Here is a 25,079-nt window from a genome sequence, read left to right as displayed (position 1 = left end):
ATTGCTTCCTTTTTTATTTATCTTACCAGGAATTATAATTCAATAATCTTATTAACACGATTTCATTTTTTACCATATCGTAAAGGTTTTCTTCTTAAATATTAACCTGTAATTATATTTGAAACTTCTATAACTACTTCTATGCAGTACTCCAAAAACCGCCGCAAGGCCGTGAGGTGGGGGGAGTGAGGTCACCAGCCACTTTTTTCCTTGTTGGTACGTTAATATTATCATTTTTATTAGAATAATGGGTCAACTGCAGTAACGAGATGGCTAAAAATGATGACTTTAATCATTCAAATTCGTGGATTTGATTTATGGCATGGGCGTGTAGGTTTTATTACCTCAGATTTGGTTATTTAAAAAGGACAGCAGCAAAAGCGTTTAATCGTTGAATATCTTAATACAGATATCCACTGTTGAATCCGATGCAATTGTCCGCTGAGGTAGTATTGCTTTTTTATGTAAGAAAGATAAAGTAAAGAATAGAGTGTTTATTTTCTTTAGCTGTATAAAAAATAGGTAAAAGAATAACTTCGGTAATGTTATAATTAAAATGTATCCGAGTGTTAGGATTTTCTAAATCAACCTAATTATTCTTTGGAAATAAGAAACTCCACCCGAAAACTATTACCATATCTTCATGTAACACACCATTCTCTTTGGCTCTTTTCGTTTAAGGTAAGCTGCATCTTCTGATTGATATCTGCAACAATAAAATTTAGATTAATTTATAATGTATCGGTAACGTATCACTAATTGCAAATTTGTAATCCCATACCTCTGGCTCTTATCATCAGTTTATTTTTCTGGTGCTGACATGCAAGCAAAAATTCAGTGAAATTGGTTCTCTAACTCTGAAGCACCTGATTAAATAAAAGCAAAACCCCTGGAAATATTCAGGTGATTCGGGTAGAAGTAAAACAGTCACTAAATATTTCTGTTTTTAGACAAATTTCCTCGACCAAACTGTCCATTTTTCTCACAAGTTCACGTTAGGAGCTCGTAACAATAGGAATGTTTGATATTATATTTCTCTCTCTCGTACTAATTACAGTGTAAGCCGATAAGGTGAACAAAATCTGTAATATTACTCACGTCGTAGTTAGAGTGTACAAATAATATTGAATAGATATCATTCTGCTATTACGCCATACTCTAAAGTTGAGATTCCATGTAAATAGCGACAAATACAATGTTTAATGCTTGAAAAACCTGACAATGTCCATGGGGTAGCATGATGAGAGAAAATAAGGCCATAAATTTATGAGGGGGTCTCTATAGGTGGAAAAGGTAAATTGAGAATATCTTAAAAATATTTAAGGGGATGTAATAAGATATGTTTACCAACAAATGGATATACATATAGGTAGAAATCAAAGCAGCATCAGACATTAGTTTTTTCCTCCATAACTTACTTCCAAACTCTTAGCATATTTTCTTAATTCATTTATTTTCGCATTAAACTATATCTGTGATTATATTGGCAAGATTTCAATTGTTAATCCCATCTGTAATGATTTCCGAGGATATTCTTTTTAAAAAATATTACCTTATCTTGACTTTTCGAGTAGGCTAACAGGGGCCAGTTGCAATTCAAAGTTTTGAAATGCTTTTTTGATCACGGAAGTGTAAGATATCACAAGTTGTTTGAATTTAAAAGGTAATTGGTTTTTTGGTTAAAAAGTTTCAATGAGAGTTTAAACTCTTTAAGTAGCAATGTGTATTTATGTGCCTGTAAGGACGGGGTTGCCTGTACTTATTGTCAAGAATGACCGTGTTCCCAATTCAACGCTTGGCTGGTTTCACTTGGGAACGTTTCAGTTCCTTCTTGAGCTTGGAATTTAGTCCACCCTTCCCCTGTATTCCTCCTGAGCTCGCCCATGTACGCGCACTAAGGTAGGCCGATGTATCTTTGGTAGGACTTCGTTTCGCCATTCGTCAAATAGAGATTTTCAGCAGTCTATTATTATAAATTAAGTGCTTTAGTTTTTGTTTTAATTGAAGGCAGAACAAAGTTTGTCAAAAATCTTGAAAAAAGAGGGATGTCTAATCCTTTACAGATCGCTCGTAGTTAACGCCTCAAACGGTATAGCGGTGGATATTTTCATTCCGTAAAAGAAGGTAACATTAGACGTTTTAAAGTAAACTTTTTAATAACATGTAGCCATGGCTAAGTTTTCGTGTCAGTATGTAAATTACGGACGGTTAACAGAACTATCGTCTGGTACGAGACATGTCAAATAGTGACTAATTGTACTTAAACATGTTTAAGGAAGGAGGTGGGGTGGGGTATGTATAAGTACGATGTAGTCCCTAATTGACACGTCTGGTGTCTGATGATGATATTGTAAACAGAAACGCGTCGTGCGTTGCTAATAAACTTGTGGAAAATTCCATATTTCTTTTCTCATAACGACGATCTTACATTACACCTCTCCTGAATCTGTTGAATATAAAGTCAATATTAATAGAGTTAATGTTATCGAGCAAATCAAATTAACTCTGTTGATCTGCTACCCCAAGAACAGTGAAGCTATATTCATACTGAAAAAATGGACCTTTGAGTCGATAAATATAAATTTAGTAAGCGGCCTCCTATTTCCCCATTGTACAAGTTCATTCCTCTGCCCTCACTGAGTTTTGCAAGCTTTCATCACCATTACCAACATTTGTCCTGCAGATGTTGTTTGAGGAAATATTTATAGTTAATATATTAAAATCGTGGGTCGTGGTAGTCCAGGGGTAGAGCGTTGGACTGCTGACCGGAGGGTCCCGGGTCCGATTCCCGGGCAAGTTTTTGGGCACCTTCAGCTCCACCCAAGCTTCGTGATTCATCTGGTACCAGATCTTCCTGGGAAACCATAACCGGCACAGGGAAAGGAACTGGCCCCCCTACCCTGATGTGTGAATTTCACACGCCGTATAGGGCTTAGTACTGGGTGAACTCTACCATCACCTACCAAACCGAACTTCGGGTTGATTACTGTGTTTATGGTTTTTTTATATTAAACTTATATACGAGCGTCAGTAAAAATAAATACAATGAATTATCATTCCTTGCGATAAGGAACAAGTCGCATTCACTCGCTATCGAGTAAATCCAGCCCGCATCTTAAGGTTTGACGTTTGCTGTCACCCTGAGGCTTTTATGAGTGATTCATTCACCCTCTTTAGTTATATGCTTTACAAATCAGATTAAGATGAAAAATCTGAAAATAATGTGTACTCATTAAAGGCGTTCTAATATTTTCTATTTATTGCTATTATATTTGCATGGTTATCGCAAGAGCCAATTTTAATTCAGTATATTGATTAACGAGCCAAATATTTTTATTTTTCCCTTAATAATTAAATGGTGTTGTTAGGTGCTCGGCCGTAGCTCTACTCGCGGAGCACTTAATAGGCTTCATGGACGGTGGAATTCATGGATAACGCGTATACCGTGTAATGGGAAATTCGTGTATGTGATTACTGGATCAGGAATATAGCTGTAGTGAAATATGAGGGGAGTTTGAGTGAGCGTAAGGAAAGGTAAGATACGTATTATGTCGAGTGCAAAAGTTAATGCAAAACTAAATTATAAGTCCAACGAAAAAAAAACAAGTTTCATTGTGACAATGGATTCTTCTAATTGCTTAATTTTATTTTGGATATTAAATCTGCTCCATTGCCATATGTTTGAATAATTTTGTAGAAAAACTGATAGTTATAGTTTCCGCTTAAAATTTCTGCTTCGAAAATATTTTATTTTAGAAGGTTGTGAATATTTTTTCAGTATTTTGAAAGTTATCTCATTAATTAAATTTTGTTTTTATTAAAATCTCTCGGTAAAAAAAATGAAATGAGATATTGTTTCAAATTTAGACCATTAAGACTCAACACGAGTCAAAACATGCTTCTGCGATCATCACGAAAAATGTGAATCTGTAGATTAATTGGTGATATTTATTTTTCGGTTTGGTAAATATTTGTTTTCCCTTTAACTTGATACATACGTTGCCTTGTATTAGTAACGGTTTTATTATTTGATGTTTGATAGCATAATGATAATTCACTATAGCAAACCTCTATGTTGTTCATTTTCATACATCATACCTTAATAGGCATCTAAGCTTATAGACCATTCATTTTTCATCAGCTTAATACTTTCTTAAATAGATTAATGCTCTTTCGTGAAGGCATTGAAACAATGGTAAAATTAAATGATTGCCGGTGATCAGATCGGGGTAATAACGCCACAGGACTAGAATAAATAATCGCTAGTGCAAAAATGAGAGCCACTTCACACGATCTGGTGCCTTATAGCTATGCCACCTATCAGAATAGATTTTTATTGAAAATAAATTGCAGCCATCTATCTGAGAAGAAATAATCAGTAGGTTATTATTTAACGCACTCTTCTGATTCTTTAGGCTTTGGCGAAAAGTATAGAAATAGGATGAACTACTGATGTTTTGCAAATAAAACGACTCTCTCTCTCATGATAATCGCGACCATATAAGAGGAAATCTCGTAAATAAAATACTCAAGTCTCTTTTCACATATATTTTTAAATTTTTATTGTTTTACGTAATGTATACTGGCAGTTGGGTGGAAACCTTTTGTCAATTTTTTGCTTATTTTCTACTAAATGTTTTTAATAATATGAAATGTATCGTACAAGGGTATCCTCCTAGGTTAATAGATTGATCCCCGCAGTGATTACGCCATTGGCCTCTTTAGAGCATCCGATGGGTATAGGTACACTCCACAAACGAGAGGCCGGGTAAGTGTGCCAAGAGTAATGTTTACATAATTTTATCTCGCTCCGCCTCCCTATGCGGCCGTACCCCTTAGCATTCAATGCCACCTTTACAATCCCAATCTTTGCATTTCGGATCGACGCCTCATTGAGCGAGCTCTCATGGCCTCTCTCGTCCTACAACTTCGACTTCACCCACCCACCTCCTACGCTCTCTCCCAGGCTAATCATGCATGTTTCATTTCCATTTCCCGCTCGCCACTCCCGATGTCAACCCCTCATTACAGCCTTCAAATAATATCTTCCAATGGACTCCGCGACCCGCTCCCTCGAACTAAACCTCTTCCAACTACTTCAAGTCCATTCCCTATTCCTTTATAGGCTTCGTCGGTGGCTCGTTTTATTATCTCTCTCGAGAGATTTTGGCATGTCATCCCAATTAACGTGTCCGCAGCGTCTGTCATTAGTCAGCGAATGCTTTTCCCACCACGCATTTTGTCCTACGTCTTGTATCATTCTGGAAGTATCCACAGTCTCCGCATCCCTCTGCAGGTGATGAGGAATAAAGCAGCCAATAAAGCGTGAGTTTTGGTATACTAGCTATTATGCATTAGAATGGATTCATGAACTAATTGCTGTGATGAATGGATGGTCTTCTACCGCCCCCACGGTACGCTCTTGCGGGAAATATTGTGGATGAAGATGAAGGCTGTTGTAAATGTCTGCACCCAGATACCAGCTGATTTCAAGATTGTGCCATTTAATTCCGGTTGCTTTCAAAAAGTGTCATCTATGCCTGGTTTGCAAAATTTTCAATTGAATTAATTGAGAATAAAGAAGCAGTTGCATGAAAGGTACTACCGTTGGCGGTAGACACTTGAATATGAGACTACCCGTAATATGATTCCGAAGTGGGGAATTTTGATTTTTTCGGAAATCCTCAGTTTTATGCTGCGAAGCCTTTGCTATAAGTTGCAGGCTAAGATCATTCTGAAGGAATGCCATACTGACGAAACTTGATTTCGTGAAGAGGCTGCGTAGGATTACATTTCCCATATAGCTGAGTGATCTCGTAATAGTTGAGAAGAGATCTCTCCTTGGCATATACTCTCTGCGGTATGGCTTGGGTGCATACCTATCATTGCTTCTATCCATATTATTACTATACTGTATATATATGTGGGTGCATGTGTATGTCAGTTTGTATTATGCGTGTTTGCATGTGTGTGGGGAGTAAGTGTTTTTGCATAAATGTGTATCATGATTTGTTTGTGGATAATGTATAAATTTGTGGATTTTGCATGCGCTCTTTTTTCTTTCTTAAATACGGGTGGTGTCCCAACACCCCCGGCCACACGCCCTTGTGGCGGCTTACGGGGTATCAAGTAGATGTAGATATCTTTTCAGCCTCTCTTTCTGCTTCGAGGAATGCATGTGGACGACTATTTGCCAGCGAAATGTAAAATTTATGGGGTTTTATGATGTGAATCGCTCGTCTGGGCACTTGGTTAATGATTGCCGAAACCTTTAAACTGTTGTTTCTATATACGTGGGTCGCGGTAGTGCAGGAGCGTAGAACTACTAACCGGAGGGCCCGAGTTCGATTCCCGGGTAGGCATGCCTGGTACCTGCAGCTCCACCCAAGCTGCGTGATTTTTCGGGTACCAGATCTTCCTGGGAAACCAAAACCGGCACAGGGAAAGGAACTGGCCCTCCTACCCTGACGTGTGAATTTCACGCGACGTCGGGCCGGCCCTCTCCGAGGCCTTCTTTAAGTTCGACTCCTGAAGAAGAAGGCCTCGGGGAGGGACGTAAGCTTAAACAAATTACCGTGTGAGTGTCATTTTAAATGTTACTATTTTATTTGTTATATTGTGCTCTCCCAATAATATATATATATATATATATATATGTGTGTATGTATATATATATATATATAATATATATATATATATATATATATATATATATATATATATATATATATATATATATATATATATATATATATATATATATATATGCACACACATACATACATTCATATACACAGATAAATATTTTGATTAGAGGTGTTTGTCGATTCGATTAGCTAAAACACAAATAGTTGTTAGTAGAACATACCATTGGTACTACTTGCCTTACATGGTTTCTAGGATATTCATTATCCACATTCAAACCGATACTTTCCGACAGTTGAATTGAATGAATTAAGTTGGTAAGGCTATAAGTTATTTAATTTTATAATGTTTGAAAAATAATTTTGGCCAATCAAGTCCACTGTGTTATAAGGGTGTAGCTTCCGAGATGAAGTTATTTTACATATTCCAAAGCCAATTTGAAATTCAACTGTGACATTGTAATTTGATATTTCTGTTACCTTGCCTGACTAAAATCTACTAGGTTATCTTTTTATCCGCCATATCCATCCATCTCTAAGTTAACCCTTTATAGCATGGGATGTAATGCACCCAGAATGGGTATTTCTACCCAGTTGTTACTTCAAAAACTAATGGTTTCTTAATCAAATCAATAGCAGAACTAAACATAATGACTATCAGTTGGTCCATTGTCTTGGACATTTCTGTGAGGCGGTAAATTTCAGTACTTCATCACAATCGATGAGCCTAATTTCTGCGTTAAAAGCATGCCATACATATTATATCCCCTTCTTCCTTCACAGTGTTACTTTATTTTCTTCAACATATTCTCTCTTATAAACGCATTTCATAGGATCATAATCTGGGTGAGTAATCTGATTGAGTTCACCGCCCATTTTCAACCTTTTTCCAAACATAGCTTTGTCATATCGGGATAGGAATAACTGCTTTGTCTTATCCCACCACAGCATTCCATTGCACCGTAATTTTTATGCAAACAAGAACACTCTGTTCCCAATGACCTCACACTCAATATCTATTACGGAGGAGAAAATTGCCAATAAGAGGCATTACAAACTCGTATTACACGATTCGGCGACAGTGAAAGCAATTTTCCTTTCCTATGTGTCCTAAAGAAGGTAATTCACCGGCAAATTGGGGCGCATTTAGTCGCTTCTCAATAATTCTGTCTTAAACTACCACAGGTTTTGTCATTATTATTTCCTTCAACCTTTTCGCTGATCAGTGGCCTATCAAATTAGGGGTGTCAAAAATTTCACAAGCTTTCCATATTGGTGTTTACGGCGGTTGTAAACACTTAGCGGTAAGATGAAAATCCTGGGCGTCGTAAAAATATCTTGATAGGTGTCATTGCAGCACGTAGGATCAGCAAGCGGCAAGCAAGATCAGAGTTTCGTGCTTTATCGCTGTGTCTGCTTGACTGCGAGGATAAACGCTCCGACGGCTTTGCTCTTCCGAACCGGTTAGGAGGGGTTTGTTTTCTTTTACGACAAAATAACGCTACTGTGCTGGTGTTAGATGCTGGTGTTACTGCTCTTCTGCACGCAATGAAAGGGAAACTTCGTCGGGATATGCGACGGGGAAATATTATCGTTGTACTTGAAGTAGTAGTAGTTTTAGGGGAGGTGACCGAAAGCTTAGGTCATTGGTACTATTAGGGTTGAACAGGAGATGGATGAAGGATGGAGAGAAACCCGTCGTCGGCATAGGCCTTCTCTTAACGAAAGGCGCCTAGGAGTCCGCATCCCTTCCGACGGACGGCGCACTCATTCAAAGGTCCTTTCACAAAGCACCTCAAGTAGGGATCCGGATGCCACTGAAAAATATCTGCCACCGACGGGATCTTCTGTATATTTTTTCACATTTTATTTTATCCGTCCATTTGATCTTAAGCATCCTCCTCCAGCACCAGGTTTCGATGGATTCTAGTCTTTTATGGTCTACTTTCCCCATGGTCAATGCTTCTGATCCATACAGTGCCACGCTCCATTCGTATGTTTTCATGCAATGTTTCCGCGCATGTAGTTTTATCTTCTTTGAACACTATAGTTGTTTTTTCTTTGTGAATACTCTCTTAGCTTGAACTGTTCTTCGCTTGATGTCTGTAGATTTTCTTCTGTCCCATTTCATGGCATATATATATATATATATATATATATATATATATATATATATATATATAATATCTTCGAAATGGAACGCTCTTCGGCGACGCACAAATATGTAAAAACACAGATTTAGATTTTTAGAATATAGAAACACAAAGAAAGGACACTCACAATTTGTTATTTGACGTTTCGACAGCACGGCTGTCGTCTTCAGAATGGCGTTCTCGGGGAAGAGCGGAGAGGATGTGCGGGGGAGAGGTGGGGGAAGGAGAGGTAAAGGGACCAATAGGAAATGAACAAGGGGGTGGGGGGATATGTAGGCAGCCATATGATGCATTCAGTGGGCTTGGTTCAGCCCGGGCGGTTTGAATGATTGGGCCACCCAGATATGCGCCATCTCGCGGGTTCTCACCTCTATTATACTTGCAGATTTGGGAAGGATTTCAATCACCGAAACGGAGAAGCAGTCGTCAAAAGATTGATTGTGGGAAGCGGTGTGAGTAGGGATGGGATAATTAAGAAAAGTGGGAGATTTGGTGGAATATCGGTGGTTATTCATGCGGAGGGAAAGTGCGGTCGTGCATTCGCCCACGTAGAAGGCCGGGCAGAAGTTACAGGAGAGGCGATATATAATATTTTTTGAGGTAAAGGTGGCGAGTGGTTGGGAGTTGGTATTGAGTGAGGGGGAGGGTCTTAAACGATGACAGCATTTGCAGCGTGGGCGGTTGCATGGTGGGGATAGGGGCGGGGGAGAGACGGGGGTGCTTGAAGTTGGATTTGTGGACTTGAAGATGTCTCGCAAGTTCGACGGGCGTTTAAACGAAACAGAGGGACAGTGTGGGAATAAAAGTGATGTGGACTGAGTTTTATTGATAATTGGGAAGAGGTCACGGATTAGATGTTTAATTTTGTGTGTTCCGGGGAAGAAAGTGGTGATAAGATTAGGGCATTTTGGGCGGTTTGGTTTGGGGAGGGGAGTGTATTGGGTTGACGGTTTGAGGATTCTACTATTTAGTAATTTTTCAGGGTACCCACATTTTCTGAGGGATTCATGCAGCTGGTCCAAGTATTTCTGTTGGGAGGGGGTGTTGTTGCAGAGACGGAAGCCACGGATAGAGAGTGAGAATGGGATGGAGCGCTTTGTGTGAGGTGGATGGCAGCTGTCGAAATGAAGATATTGTTGCTTGTTAGTTGGTTTAATGTGGACTGAAGTGTGAAACGTATTGTTTTGGAGGTGAATGTCGATATCTAGGAAGGTAATATTCGAGTCGGATATAAAGAAGAAGTGAATGATACTGAGGAGGAGGAGTTGAGAGAGGAAATGAAAGAGGATAAGGTTTCGCGTCCGTGGGACCAAAGGAGGAAAATATCATCGATATAGCGGGCCCAGAAGAGTGGTTTTAGGGTTTGTTGTTGCAGAAAGTCGTGTTCTAGTTTACCCATAAAAAGATTGGCGTATGCAGGAGCCATACGCGTGCCCATTGCAGTGCCTTTTATTTGTAAATATATTTTGTCATTGAATTGAAAAGCATTTTTGGTAAGAACGATTTGGCTCAATTCGATGAGGAAATGCCGCATTGGTGGCAGCTGATGCCGGGCCGACCCATTCGATCTGCACCACCCGTGCCTAATGATGAAAATTCTGCCTTACACCATGGGTTCAGGGTAGCTTTTTAGTAGTGGTCTATTTTTCTCGTTGGTTCTTTCCAAAATAGTAATCAGGACTTTCTGAATCCTGCTAATCTAATGATTGTCTCGCTCCGGAAAAATCATTGGGAGATTTAATCAACCCCAGGCGCGCCCAGCACCGCTCTGACGGGCTGCGATTGGAGTGGGGTATGTTGGCAAGCGACGCTGAAAAAGGCAGTCGGCTCTGCACTGTGGTGTAGTAAGGAGCTCTGTTAACGCGAACCTCCACGCTCGACCCACGTCACGGAACGCGATGCCGAAGTTTTTGGAGCAGCGTTATTCCATCAAATTTGCGGTAAAGCTTGGGAAATCGTCTGCCGAAACTGTCGGTATGATTAACCAGGCTTACGGGGAGTCAGCCATGTCCAGAAACATGATCTTTCGGTGGCACAAAATGTTCGTGGAGGGCAGAGAAGAGGTCGACGACGAACCACGGCCTGGACGCCCATCAACGACACTCACCGACGAAAATGTGCGAAAAGTTCGCGATGTACTGAACTCTGATCGTCGTCTTAGTGTTCGGATGATAGCAGAGCAGTGTAATCTTCGAAAACGAGTCGCCCGCGTCCGGCCAGCGATCAAAAACATCTGGCGGCTGCATCACGACAATGCGCCGTCTCACACCGCGCTTGTCGTGTCGGACTTCTTGGCCAAGCACGGCGTGGCGCTGCCGCACCCGCTCTACAGCCCGGACTTGGCACCACCGGACTTCTTTCTGTTCCCGAAGATAAAGAGGAGTTTGAAAGGAACGCGATACGGGACTTTGGACTCCGTCAAAGAGGCCGTGACGACGTGTCTTCGAGAGGTTCCCGATAATGCCTTCGCGGGAGCGTTCCAGGAATGGGAACACCACTGGAACAAGTGTATCGACTCACAAGGGTCCTATTTTGAGGAATATTAGCTTAAGATAGGTAAAAGTGTAATAAATTTTTTTTCCTGAGCTCAGTACACTTATTTTCCGGACGAACCCTATATATGTGTGTGTGTGTGTATATATGTATATATATATATATATATATATATATATATATATATATATATATATATATATATATATATATATATATATATATATATATATACATTCAAACACGAAATCCCGCCAAACGGCGAATAAATACTCATATATACAGAAACATATATAAGGAAAAGGGATAGGAACACGTATAAAGGACGAACACAATAGAGGTGGGGAAGGCGGAATCGAACGGATCACAAGAGTAAAAATATTTCCTCAACCGGGACTCGAACACCGGATCTTTCCACTTGCCGGGCGGATGCTCTTAACCACTTGAGCTATGGTTCAATTTATTTTTATTCGGTCTAGTATGTTACACTGCTAGTGTTTACATTGTACACATTGTCAGCTTACAGATTATGGTTACAGAATATTTTTTTCCTTATTATGGTTACACACTTACATAGACATAAATTCATATACATGGCATAAAACAATTGTGACCATGAACAATACTGTGGAAGGAAATAATAAAGGCAGGGTTCAAAAAATAAAGAAGGAATTATTTGGATTAGCGACGGAACATTAGATTTGGTTGGAATTATTGATAGCTTTGAAGCACAGTTATTCAGAAAAACAACTTTTTAACCACGGACGAAGTGTGTCCGGTACCGGGGGCAGCCACATCCGTTCCACCAATGCTTGCATGCCTTTAGCGGAATGTTTATTCGCGGTTCTCATCTGTGTGAATTCCACGATTAGGGTGGTCATTATGAAGGATTTGAAGCTCGGAAAGAGCCGAAAGTTCAAGGTGATCAGATTCATGTCGGTAATGGCACCACCACCGAACACGTCCCAGGTTTTATAGATCTTTTTTAGAGCTTCCCATTCTCTGATTTTATCGTTGCATCCAAGGATGAGATGTGCGACGTTGTCTATTCGACCGCATGACGGACAAAGGGGCGAATCGGCTAGCCGAAGATGGTGCCTCACTTCCCTCGTCATGACTGTGTTCGCGATTAGGTTAAACATTCCACTACGTGCCTCATCGTTCGCCCTGCTGGTCGCCCAGTTTTTCCAAGAAATCGTTCTTTTTAATGTATCTTGTTGCTGCTCGGTAAGCGCTCTGACATACAGGGTCTTCACCCGAATTGCTTCTCCATCTCGCAGGAGAGAAGCGACTTTTTTCGTTTCATCAAATGCCCTCCGGTGGCATACGTCGCGCGCGAGTTCCTGCGAGGATATGTAATTTACCCAGAGATCCGTGGGTCTTATATGTCGCCAAGCGCCCCGATTCTTTAGCCAAGAGATGGCGTCAGGGGGCTGTTTCACCCACCAAAGGAGAAATAGACAATACACAAGAGGAAAGGAGAGGGGTTAGAATTCATACAACATCATACAGGAAAAGAACAGTGCGTTTCGTGGCACGCATAGCCAGAAGAAAGAGATGAGCCACATTGGCCAAATACACATTCAAACACGAAATCCCGCCAAACGGCGAATAAATACTCATATATACAGAAACATATATAAGGAAAAGGGATAGGAACACGTATAAAGGACGAACACAATAGAGGTGGGGAAGGCGGAATCGAACGGATCACAAGAGTAAAAATATTTCCTCAACCGGGACTCGAACACCGGATCTTTCCACTTGCCGGGCGGATGCTCTTAACCACTTGAGCTATCGAGGATATGTAATTTACCCTGAGATCCGTGGGTCTTATATGTCCTCTATTGTGTTCGTCCTTTATACGTGTTCCTATCCCTTTTCCTTATATATGTTTCTGTATATATGAGTATATATATATATATATATATATATATATATATATATATATATATATATATATGTGTGTGTGTGTGTGTGTGTGTGTGTGTGTGTGTGTGTGTGTGTGTGTGTGTGTGTGTGTGTGTGTGTGTGTGTGTGTGTGTGTGTGTGTGTGTGTGTGTGTGTGTATATATGTATATTTGTTAAAGGAAATATTTATTCGTAATAATTAGTGTAAATAATTTGGGTCATTAATCCGCCATTGTATTTCACAGGTGCATAGTTTTTCAAAATGCACGATTTAATGCAATTTTTTAAAATGTTGGGTGATTATTGATAATGATAAATGTTACCTGTATTTCTTTAGAATTTGATACATGAAAATTGCAACGGTAAAACTTTGATGCGATTGAATTTTAGGATGAATCAAAATTACAATCCGTCTCTGAATAATAAATATTAGGATAAATACCGAATCACGCACCGTACCACATCAACGGTTACTGCGCGCTCCACTTTCAACGGTGGTTTAAAAGGCACTTGAGGGTTCATATTTTATGTTCAAAACAACTGCGTATTTAAAGTTGCAACTTTTTTGCTATTGTTAAATTCACTCACGAGTGGCATTAACTGCTGATTTCGGGAACTAAAATTGCTCTTTTCTGCGCGTTGAGAGCCCAAACATCGTTGGTTGTAATTTATTTCTGAAACCCTCATACGACTTTATATCAAATAGCCCTCCTTTGAGCTTTTAAAAGTAATATTGCACGTTCAAAATTCATATTAATTCTTTCACTGAACACGATGGAGTCATCATAAACATATTTGGTATAGCTTCAATAAGCAGGTAACATTTTACTAACTAATAATTGAAATAGAATACTAAGTAGACTAATAATAAATCAAAAGAACACTCAAAATGGATTTCTGCGCAACGAGACGGTATTTGAACAGGCCTCTGCGGATGAAAATGTATTCATTAGTGCATGTTTTAGTATTGTTTCGTTTAACAGCGCATTGTGATCCCGGCTATTACTGGGCAACTGCGTTAACATTACTGTAACTCTGTCAGCATTTATCTCGTTTTAATTCGTTTTGCCCAACTAACTTTTCTCTTTCCGTTTCCATCCAATTAAAAGGACAATATCCCTGGTGTTCGCTTGTACTCGTATAGTGTCATTGAGTGGCAGGCAAAGCGAATCCTATTCTGCAACCAGTCCAATTCCATTAACCATACTCGGAGAGAATAAGGTTACACGGTGTGAATTTAGAGAAAAATATTCATCAAATAATGGTGTTAGATTCTCTTTCTTGGATTAAAGGAATTTTACTTTGACTGTCAAATACGAAGAAAGAATCAAAAAGACTTAGCGTTTACACAGGAAAAGTCAATCTTGATTCTTTCTTCGTGCTTCAAAAATGGTTTCCACGAAGTATCAGCCTCACATATTTCTCAAATTGATTCTCGAAGTTCATCAGTGCTATTATTATTAGTGAATGTGTTAGGTAATTTCTAGATCATGACAAAACTGTGAAACAATTTGGATAAACGTCAAAATAGTAAATATGGAAACAAAAAATGCATGCGAATAAATGTTTTCTCTAAAATTAATAATATTTACACGATACCGCGCAAGCCGCGGCATGGGCGTTGGCGGGGGGTGTTAGGTCACCACCCAATAAACAGAATATAGATCACATGCAAAACTAACAAAAGCATGCTAATTCAAACCAACAGAGTCATATATATTAATGCAATCGCATTTTAACTTACACACATGCAAATTCATATAATCGCAACTAAAATACGCATGAACGTGCACCTACGAATATACCAGATGCGTTTTCAGCGTTAAATCTTTTCATCGCATGATGACAGAAGACACTTTCAGGCCCTTAAGACAATTTCAGACATTTAATTCAGACCCTGAAGATATTACGCTGTAACGAAACCTATGTTGTTAGAAAAAAATTCTGTATGGGAAAGCAAAGGGTCTTCTTACATCATTCGGGATTTCCACCATTTTTTGCCTGAAACTGTATAATTTGTCCTTGTATTTCGAATGTCGTCACCATTATATAATATGGTATTTAATGGCCGGGGAAACAACGAAAACATGTAACTATCTGTAATGGAGTCTTATCTTCCTTATCTTATCTTTGCGGTCTAACCTATCCAAAGAGTGTAATGCGATAATAATTCCCTTTATGTCATAGCTAAACACCTGCGTTCTGAACCTTACTAAAAGTCTAAGTCCCGCTTGTCCTCTCCGCACCTCACGCGGGTCCCAGTGCAACACATTTAAAAGACCTTTCACGCTCTTCTTCTTATCGTAAAAGTTTTTCAGAAATCTGGCGAATTTTCTCAGAACATAAACCATTTCTTAGCAGCAATTTCTCCCAAGAATCAAAGATACTAGTAGCGTGTATCAATTGTGGCCTAACTAAAACAAAATTACATCTCTCTCTAACTAATGCATCACATTTCCCCACCCCCAGTTTAATGAAGCTGAGTTTCTCCCAGGTGGATACGCGTATTCACCTGATATGTTCTCCCCATGAATTAATAAAGCTGCTTGAATTAGGAATGGAGTTTGAAAAGAAGCTGAGAAATGTAGTTCAATATTCGGATGATCAAGCCGTGGGTAAAATGACTACCAAAGAATTTAAGTCTTTGCCGAGTTTATTATAGAAACAATATGAGAGTTATGGAATCAACAGTCATGGAAAAAAGAAATTGAAAATCGAGAAATCGGTGAGCAGAATTAATCTTCGAGGTGAGTGGGCTTAGATTAGAGAATTTAGAATGCTTCATATATTTAGGAAAAATTTTAATGCGAGTGAGCGTCTTTACCACGGCGTTAACCAAATGAGTTAGCTAAGTAATCATTTGAAGAAGAAGTAATTCAATTAGGGGAGCGCAAAGTAAAAACCTAGATAAAGTATTACTGAAAAAATATTATGACTTTGGTTCTTCAATATGGGAGTAATATTACGCATGGAAGATTACCCGTGTATTCTTATGGTTCAGCGTTTATTGAATTTAGTGCTCATTTTCATTCCGAAACCGCTTGTATGTTTCAAATAAAGATTTAGTATTTAGAAACACTGAAACCGTAATATATTCAAACTATTGAGTTTATTACAATCAAATGCTCGTGAATTATATTAAAAATTTAAATTTTTAGATTCAAACACGTTTAGCCCACAAAATATTAATTACTCCTAAAAAACCTAATACTAATGGGATAGGAAAATGATATACAGGTGTTTTAAAGCGCTTTTTATCAATTATCACTCATCATTGAAATAATATTTTCAGATGATCAAAAACTACGTTGTAGTTACTCTATCTATCATTATATATTTTTCAGCTGAGAGTGAAGAAACCTTCAGAAAAAACTAAGTAAACTTTGTTGATGTTCAAAGCCAAATTGGAAGTGGTATTCTAGTATAGAGAAAGGGGACTACTGACCGCAGAGATCGATTTTGAGTCCCGAGTTCAATTTTGTGTGAAAGCTGCGTGGGTACCCTCAGCAACACCCAAGCTATTTAATTTTTCGCGTACTAGATCTTTCTGGGAAACCATAGGTGGTACAAGGAGAGGGACTTTTCCCCATAACCTGATATGTGAATCCTACAAGCCTTTGAGCTTAGTATTTTTTGGGCTCCACCCTCGCCAATGAAGGTAATCGTCTGGCCAATATCTGTTTTTTAGGGCGAATAATAAGGTAACTTAAATTTGATTTTTCTCAAGTTGGAGATATGTTATAAGTTTATTGATTCTGAAAAATGAAACAAAAGAATGCATAGAGAGACGTTTGTACCTTCATCCGGCAAGAGACGAACTTCGACTTCAATAAAGTATCTATTCATTCATCATATGAAGTCAGCATATTTCAACCACATCTGAGGCATTAATCTACCAGAAACGTCAAAATTATAATTACAGATTTGATGAATTTGACATTTAAATTGGAAAACCGAGGTTGCTGTATGCATTTTCGTTTTTTCTTAATTGGGAATAATTATTTGAGAAAAAGTACTATATACACATTATTGGGAAGGATTCAAAAGCATCAATGCGTAACATGACAGATGATAAAGGGATGCATTTTTAACTAGATAGATTTTCTTTTGTTTATACAAAGTAAAAAGTTTTTTCTTAATATTCAAGATTATTTAATGCTAATTTGCTATTATTTGTAAGGGTTGAGGTTTTATGAGAGAGGTTGAAATGATACCAAATTATATTCTTTTTGCTCATTTGTTTGTTATAATTATTCATTTATGCCATCTTAATTGCCTGTCATCAATCCATTTCCTTAATATCCTATCATTTACATTCAACTTTTTGTTTCAAATTTATTGGCGTTTTAATTTTTAGCATGACTTTTCTGTGACGTCACTTACGTACATTCGAGGGAATGTAGGATTACTAGACTTGACTTTTAAACATGTATTACATGGCTTTCATTTTGTCAGCTGGAGACACTGTGAACAAATGGTTCAGCACTCTATTTCCCTTCCCTCTCTCATTTTCCGCTTATTTCCCTTCCCAGTTGCGTCCGCGGTGATTTCGTCAAGCTCTTCCTGCACTTGGAGCGGCCCGAGGTGAACGAGTACACGCCGTGGTCGAACGTCCTCTGCGGCGGCATCGCTGACGTGCCCCACCACCACTTCAGTTCCGGCCACGGCCTCGTGCTAGAATTCCACTCCGACCACAAACCTGGGAACAATTCTGGATTCATGGGAACGTTCCGATTCCTTGACAGAAGTAAGTCAAATATCGCTTTCAGTTTTCCTTTAAAAAACAATCAATTCCTTCCCGTGATGTAGAGCCGTTCGATGCCGAAAGTATTTTTAAGCTCGAGCTGCATTTTTCCGTAAAAAACTAGCGGCTGAAAACTGGTCACACGTGGATCTTGTAGGGGTTGCGATCTACTGTGGTATGTTCTGGTTGTACAAATGCTTTATCATTATTCTGACGACACTGTATTCATGACAAATAAATATGGAAACACACGAGTGTTTGCAACACTCATAGCTTGCAAGTGGCCAAGTAACTTTCTTGGTGATTGCAAAGTTTAGAAATTTCCATTCATAATATTAATAAAATAATTATAATAATTTCTTTGTGAAGGTACTATTATTGAAGTACGTCGTACGTAATACGTAATAGTACGTCGGGTACTATTATTGAAGTTGATGGATTTGAATATCTGTGCATGCGAACTCTACTTTTGTGTAAAAATTTATTTGGATGGCTCTAACATAAAATGTACTGGAGGTTTATAGTTTAAATGTTTGAACAGTTACGCGAATCACGTAATACTTCAAATCAATACTGACATCATGTCTCACTAGTATTAGTTATAATCCTGCGGGAATGGCGGATATCCATGTGTCGAGATGATTCACGAATGGTATGCATAATATGCATAACATGAGTGTGAAATACGAGGTTTTTATAATTTTTCCTCTTGTTTACATTTGGTCTAAAGTCCTGAGCTGCGGAGCTGAAGTAACGTAAAGCATTCATCGAGTGAATTCCGCATTTCCTATATAAATTCCTAATTCTTTTGAAACAAATTCATAGAATTATGCTAACCATCCATTAGAAATTCACAGAATGTGTATTTTCCTCAATACCTAAGACATTTTTTACCTATTATGTACTACAAATACCTGACGTTCCCTTAAAAATGGCTATCATAAAAATGTAATGTTCAATATGAACTATTTCATTAAATAGAAAATGAGTAATAATTTCAATATGTTTAAGGAATATAATTTTAAACAAATTATATTAAAGATCAGTTACTTATCTTTTATTTAGAGATGTGTCCCATTTTCTCATAATCTTAAATAATTTTAATTATTTTGATAATTAATGAATAAATAGGGCATGACATAGCAAAATCAAAGTAGCAAGGAAATTACTGAAGGTTACAACATTAAAACTATAGGTAATTGTACAGAATTTATCCTCTGCTAACAGATTGTCCCTAAAAAGATGCAAACCAGTGGTTATGTCATTGAACTATAAACCAAGCTTGTTCCTTCTTCCCAGATCACATGATTTATCGCAGTTAACTCTTTAGGTATTTTCGTTGTGAATTAGCAACAGCATAATAAAAATAATTTGTGCTCTTTTTACGATTGCTGTCGGTGAAGTAGATGAGCACACAACCTTCAACAAAAGTTTTGGACAAAATTAAAATTTCCTACTCGTTTGCTTGCTTGCTTTTATTTGCTCTTGCACTGCGAAAGAGTCGACCAGTCAACATTGTTTTACTTGCAATTATAATGAATTATTGTAACCATAACTTCTGCGTTCACTAAAAAGAATCATATGACAAAAATCCTAATTGCTATAAAGCCCTTCACCAAATTCCAACCTCATTGCATAATACCCCTGTTTAATATATTTCACTCATTGCACACGGAATTACTCTATGCCATATTTGTGTAATCTTCTCTAATCTCTCAAGTACGAAGTATGAGTATATTTAACGTACATTTACGGGGACTAAGCTGGACCATTGTAACTATAATTCCTTGTTAAATCTCATCTCATCGAAACCCAACGCTCACAAAGAATGTGTCCACAGAGATTTTCGACGTTATTCTAATATAGGAAATCAAGTGATAATGAAAGTTGGAAATCTAGAATATTAATTATATAGTGCTGCTACGGAAAGCGACTGGTGCTCAACAGCAGCAGAGTCATTAGTAAACCAATAAGCCTACACCGTACCTTGATATTTAACACTTTAAAATTTTTAACACATGTTGAAACTAACGCGGATCATTTACCTCTAGTTTTCAGAATCCTCCCACTGTTCCTCTGTAATATCGTAGAAGCAACAATTAACTCTCAATCAATTGTCTTCGATGGATTATAATATTTGAGATCAAAGTAGTTTCATTTTTCATTAAATATCTTCTATTTTAAAATGTATACTGATTTTTTTCCAGCTCTTCTACTAGAGTAATATATCATAGTAATCCTGAACCACATCAGTAACTTGTAAACATGTTAATATTTTCCAAACATAACAGTTTCAGGTTTAACTTTGTGGAATTCCTTCATGGTCAGGGTAAAAAAAGAAACTTGACACTTACACATAAATATATAATATTTCACGACCATGGTATCGATGCTGGGCATCATCATCAGAACCTGATGATGTAGAACCATGGTCGTGAAATATTAAATCTTTATGTGGAAGCGTTAAGTTCCTATTTTTAGCCTCAAAATGTTAACCCATATATTTTATGTATTAGGGTATAAAGAAAACATTATATATTTTGATTACCAAGGGTTCGTGCCGGATTTGAACAGTAATAGACCCTTTTGGTCTAATATGAAGCAGTTGTCGATTAACTTATCAAAGTTCATAAAAATAATGAATTATAATCATGTAATATGATGCTTTTATGCATTAATACATATGCTGTACTAGATAGTTTTACGAGAGCTTTATTGAATCCTATGACGGCCAAGCCGGCCGATAATTACTGGCGCCACCAGAAAAAAGGTTTGGAACGATAATAATTTGATTGGGGCAAAAAGATGGCTTATGTGGAAATTTATGATTTAAAATATAAAATTAGTAATTGTACCCACGTACGATCGGCTTTTTTGTCATTTAAGACAACTTCATAGTTTTCTGTCTTGCTTTTAGAGGCACCGTTTGCACGAAGTTATATTTCTCATAACTTAATATTGATTACATAATTAATATTGCGTCCAAATTAGTAATTTGGGGTACTATGTAACTGCAGGCTGTTAATTATAATGCCAAAATATCATTTTCTTGACGGTTAATTCAGAGGTACCGTTACAAGGAATAAAATTGAAAAAAATGAGCTTAATAATATGGTAATTGTTTATCAAGAAGAACAGCGTAACACGCAGTATAGTCATATCCCAAAAATCAATGAGTGACCAGAAAGCTGAATAACTGATAAAATTGAAAAATTGTGATTTGTAATGGTCTTAATGAAAATTAATATTTTTCATTGTGTTCGCAGAGGAGAAATTTTATGTCAGATTCAACCTTAGGGTGATGAGGTGGATATAAACCATCCTATTCTGTACCTGAATTTTTATATGAAACTATTAACTTTCCGCTAAAAATAAAGTGTCGCAACCAAATTTTCACATGTACAGATAATGTCCCATATTACTTTAAGACAATATAATTTTGCAACAATTAGTAGCAATATCGATGAAATATAAACCTAATAAAAAGCTCTACGATTTTCTTACATTTTTAAACTATAAACGGGTCTGCAGCAGGTGTTTGAAAATTCTGATTGGTTAGCGAATATTTATAAATGCTAAGACAAAATAACTGGATTACTTAATGGTGAATTAAGTATTTCGGCCAACATCTTACCTCTTAAACACCCAATTGAACTTACCAGCGATGGTGGTACGATAAAGCTCTTATATAAGCACTAACTTAGTTTTTTTTCCAATTCCTTCGGTATTTTGAAAGAATGTAAAAATATTTCAAATTCTTCATCATTTTCATTTCACTTTATCCAATTCTAATAAACATTCAATTTGGTCTTTACCTATGATGCCCTAATCTACATCTGTATATTTTTCTATAACTAATTTAGGTATCCTAAAAGCTTCATCGTATAATTTATTTGCGTTCATATACATTTCATATTGCTTACATATTCCATAGAAAGATAACCTTTTTTCTTTCTAAATCTTTTTCGCATTCGCGGATACAAGTTCATTCAATAAATAGTTATTTAGCACCATTATGTATCTTGGACACATACACTCTGAAAATAAAATTTCCATATCATAAAACATTTTCTTTATTTCATTGACGCTCATATTTCATCGCCATATTTTATTGGTAAGCTTTCATTAGTTGATTCATTCAAATTCTAAAGTTACGACTGTATTGCGTCCACTTCTTTTTGTGGGCTACAAATAGTGCTTTTTTTTAAAACTATGAATTAAGAAAGACTTCTAAACGTTTGATATGAGTTGAAGACTGATAATTTATTATTTAATCCTTAGGGCATTTCAAATGAGAAAGATGATATTTGAGTTCCTAGTTGTCCCTTTAGTCTGGCTTTTCATGATTGTAATATGAAGAAGTTCAAATAACGAATTCAATCTGCTGTAAAAAAGAATTTTTTTCGTTAATTATTGAATCCTATCATGTGTTCTCACCTGCAATAATTATATACATGATTCTAAATATTTTACAACCTTTTCATTAACTATAAGGGAACCTAATTTTTAAATGGAATTCTACTAATTCGGAGTAGTGCATTATGTTGTTCATAAATTTTGTTGCGCCCTATTTATTACTTCTCCAAAAATACTGAACACAATGGCTCGCAAGTATTTCCTCTAACTTATAGCGTACACTACCTACGCCATACTCCCCACAACTACCTGTTGGTGTGTACCCAGGTTTCAAAAGATCGTGAAAAAGACGCCCAACCCCTCACATCCCCATCACCGAATTCCTCATTGTTCTTTCTAATTTCATTCTCACCCACAACTCCTTATCTTTCAACAATAACTAATACCGCCAAAAAAACAATAGGAGGTAAATTCAGCCCTTCATATGCAAACCTCCACCTCGCTGTCCTGAAGAGAATTTCCTTTCCAACTATCCTCTGCAACCCCTCCTGTGGCTCCGATACATTGATGACACCTTTCTACTCTCACCACATAGTATAGATTCCCTCAATTCTTTAATCTACCAACTCAATGATTCCTTCTCTCTGTCTTTCACCTCGACCATTTCATCCTCTCAGATCACCTTCCTCGATGTAAATATTTCCCTCAGCAATAACAAATTCCTGAACTCTGTCCACACTAAACCTACTAAAAAGCAGCAATATCTTCATTACAGCAGTTGCCACCCCTCCAATACCAAGCGCTCCCTCCCTTACTCCCTCTCTAACCGCGGTCATCTTATTTGCAACCGTCCCGAATCCCTTACGAATACCTCAACAACCTTCACCACTCCCACCTCCAACGAGAATATCCAGATTCTCTCCTCCATAAAAAAATACTGAAACATTCCTACACCCCTAAGGCTGCCTCAACCACAGACCCCCACCACTTCTCAATCTGTACTACCTACTTACCAGGCACTCAGTCCCTCAAATTCAACCTCAAAGACCTGTTCCCCATCCTCAAAAATCACAACACTTCCTCCAACTTTCTTCCCAAATACCCCTCTGTCCACTTCAAACGCCCCGCCAGCCTAGCAGATATCCACAAGTCCACCAAGCCGCTCTTAAAATCCCTCTACACCCCCAGAGCCATACCTACTCCATGCCATCGAGGAAGATGTAAAACCTGCCCTGTTTACACCACTCTACCCCACTCCATCCCACCATTTAACTCTCTCCCGCCCTTCCCCCCCTCCTCCTGCACTTCCAAGAATATTGTTTATCTTCTGACCTGTAACCCCTTCCTGGTCTTTTACATAGGCCAATGTTCCACACCCCTGAACCTTAGGATTAACAACCACCGCGCCTCGTGCAATCCCTCCTACCCGTCCGCGGGTCTCCCCACCTCTAAACATGCTTCCCATCATTAAACCCCCCTCAACCAGCGCTACAATGTTTCCGTCCTAGCGTTCCATCCCACATCCGATAACCCTATAGAATTAAAAACTCTTTAAATGGCATTCATTTGGCTCTGTATGGCCTAGCAGCATCCGGGTCTCAGTGTCGTTCATTAATGAGAATGGTCTGAATTGTCACTTTGTGGAAGCGATTCATATCGGAGAGGTGAATACTTAGTTCTTCCGAATGAGTTTTGGTGTGCGTGGCCTTTGTTTCTCCTTGCAGGGTCTTGATTACGACTTAGTTAGTTGAAACCTGGGTCTCGTATGTTGCAAAAGTTGTGGTGAGCAGATTTTTTTCTTTTCCGATTATGTGTCAATTCCACCACCTCCCTCTCACTCCTTCCCTGTCACCGCCCCCCTCTAGCATCTCCTCTCCCTTTCCTCTCCCCCAACCATTTCTCTCACCCCTCCTCCGTCCCCCGTTTTCCCCTTCCCCTGGCCCTCTTCCATTTCTCTCGCACCCCTCACCTCTCCTATTCCAGCAGTAATTACTTATATTTCTTCCGATGAAGACGAAGCTGAATTCCGTCGAAAACGAATTTATGTAGCAATGGGAGAAACACCCAAAAATGCTTAATAATGCTAAATAATTGAAAAGAGTTAAATGCTGGGCTGGTCTGAATACATCGAAGCGTGAATCGTGCGCAATCTTTCAGTCGGACGGTTTATCATTCCTGGAAGCCGTATCAATTGATATCAGAAGTTTGTTTTAAATAGGTGTTTATTGAAAAGCACACTGGAACTTTAAAGGAAGTAAATGAAGTAATACAAAGAAAGAATTAGAAAATGAAAAATAAATTTTACGCTACATCGAATAGAATTATAATTGCTTCCTACTTATTGTTAACATGTGCATTATACCTATGTGGTTTCGCATATTAAAATCAACTTAGTAGAATTAAAAATAGTCAAAATCACTAACTATGACTGATTGACAAGAAATTCAATTATATATTTACAAGACTCATTAGTTAATTTCATAAAAATGTTTCGGCCTTAATTTACTGACAAATGCTGCTTTATCGCAATGGTGACTAGACTGCACGTGTTATTTTGTGACATTCCTCGTGAATGAGGCTTTTTATTTGAGGGCACGCTTATATCCGGCCTCAGCCTTTGTTTTTTCTTCCGCGCTGCTGCCAAAAGAAATAATTTTAGCATGGTATTTGTGGCCTCAAGAAATGTAGAAAGAAACAAGAAAGGTTTCCTCATACTTTATTTTAAAGTTATTTTAATGAGAATTTGTGAATTTGCTGGGGAAAAAGTTTTTTATTTTC

The 25,079-nt window shown here is 37.9% G+C and overlaps 1 protein-coding gene across 1 annotated transcript in view; it reads left to right on the top strand.

Annotated features, from left to right (window-relative positions):
* Positions 1-25,079, top strand: part of Sol1 — a 1,662,073-nt gene that overhangs the window by 663,531 nt on the left and 973,463 nt on the right. The window contains exon 5 of the mRNA XM_071582627.1: positions 17,734-17,948. Within this exon, the coding sequence (XP_071438728.1) occupies positions 17,734-17,948 (215 nt within the window). The remainder of the gene's footprint in view (positions 1-17,733; positions 17,949-25,079) is intronic.

Source organism: Hetaerina americana, unplaced genomic scaffold, assembly GCF_022747635.1.
Source record: "Hetaerina americana unplaced genomic scaffold, ioHetAmer1.1.p SCAF_12, whole genome shotgun sequence".
NCBI lineage: Eukaryota > Metazoa > Arthropoda > Insecta > Odonata > Calopterygidae > Hetaerina > Hetaerina americana.
This window is presented reverse-complemented; position numbering and strand designations above follow the sequence as displayed.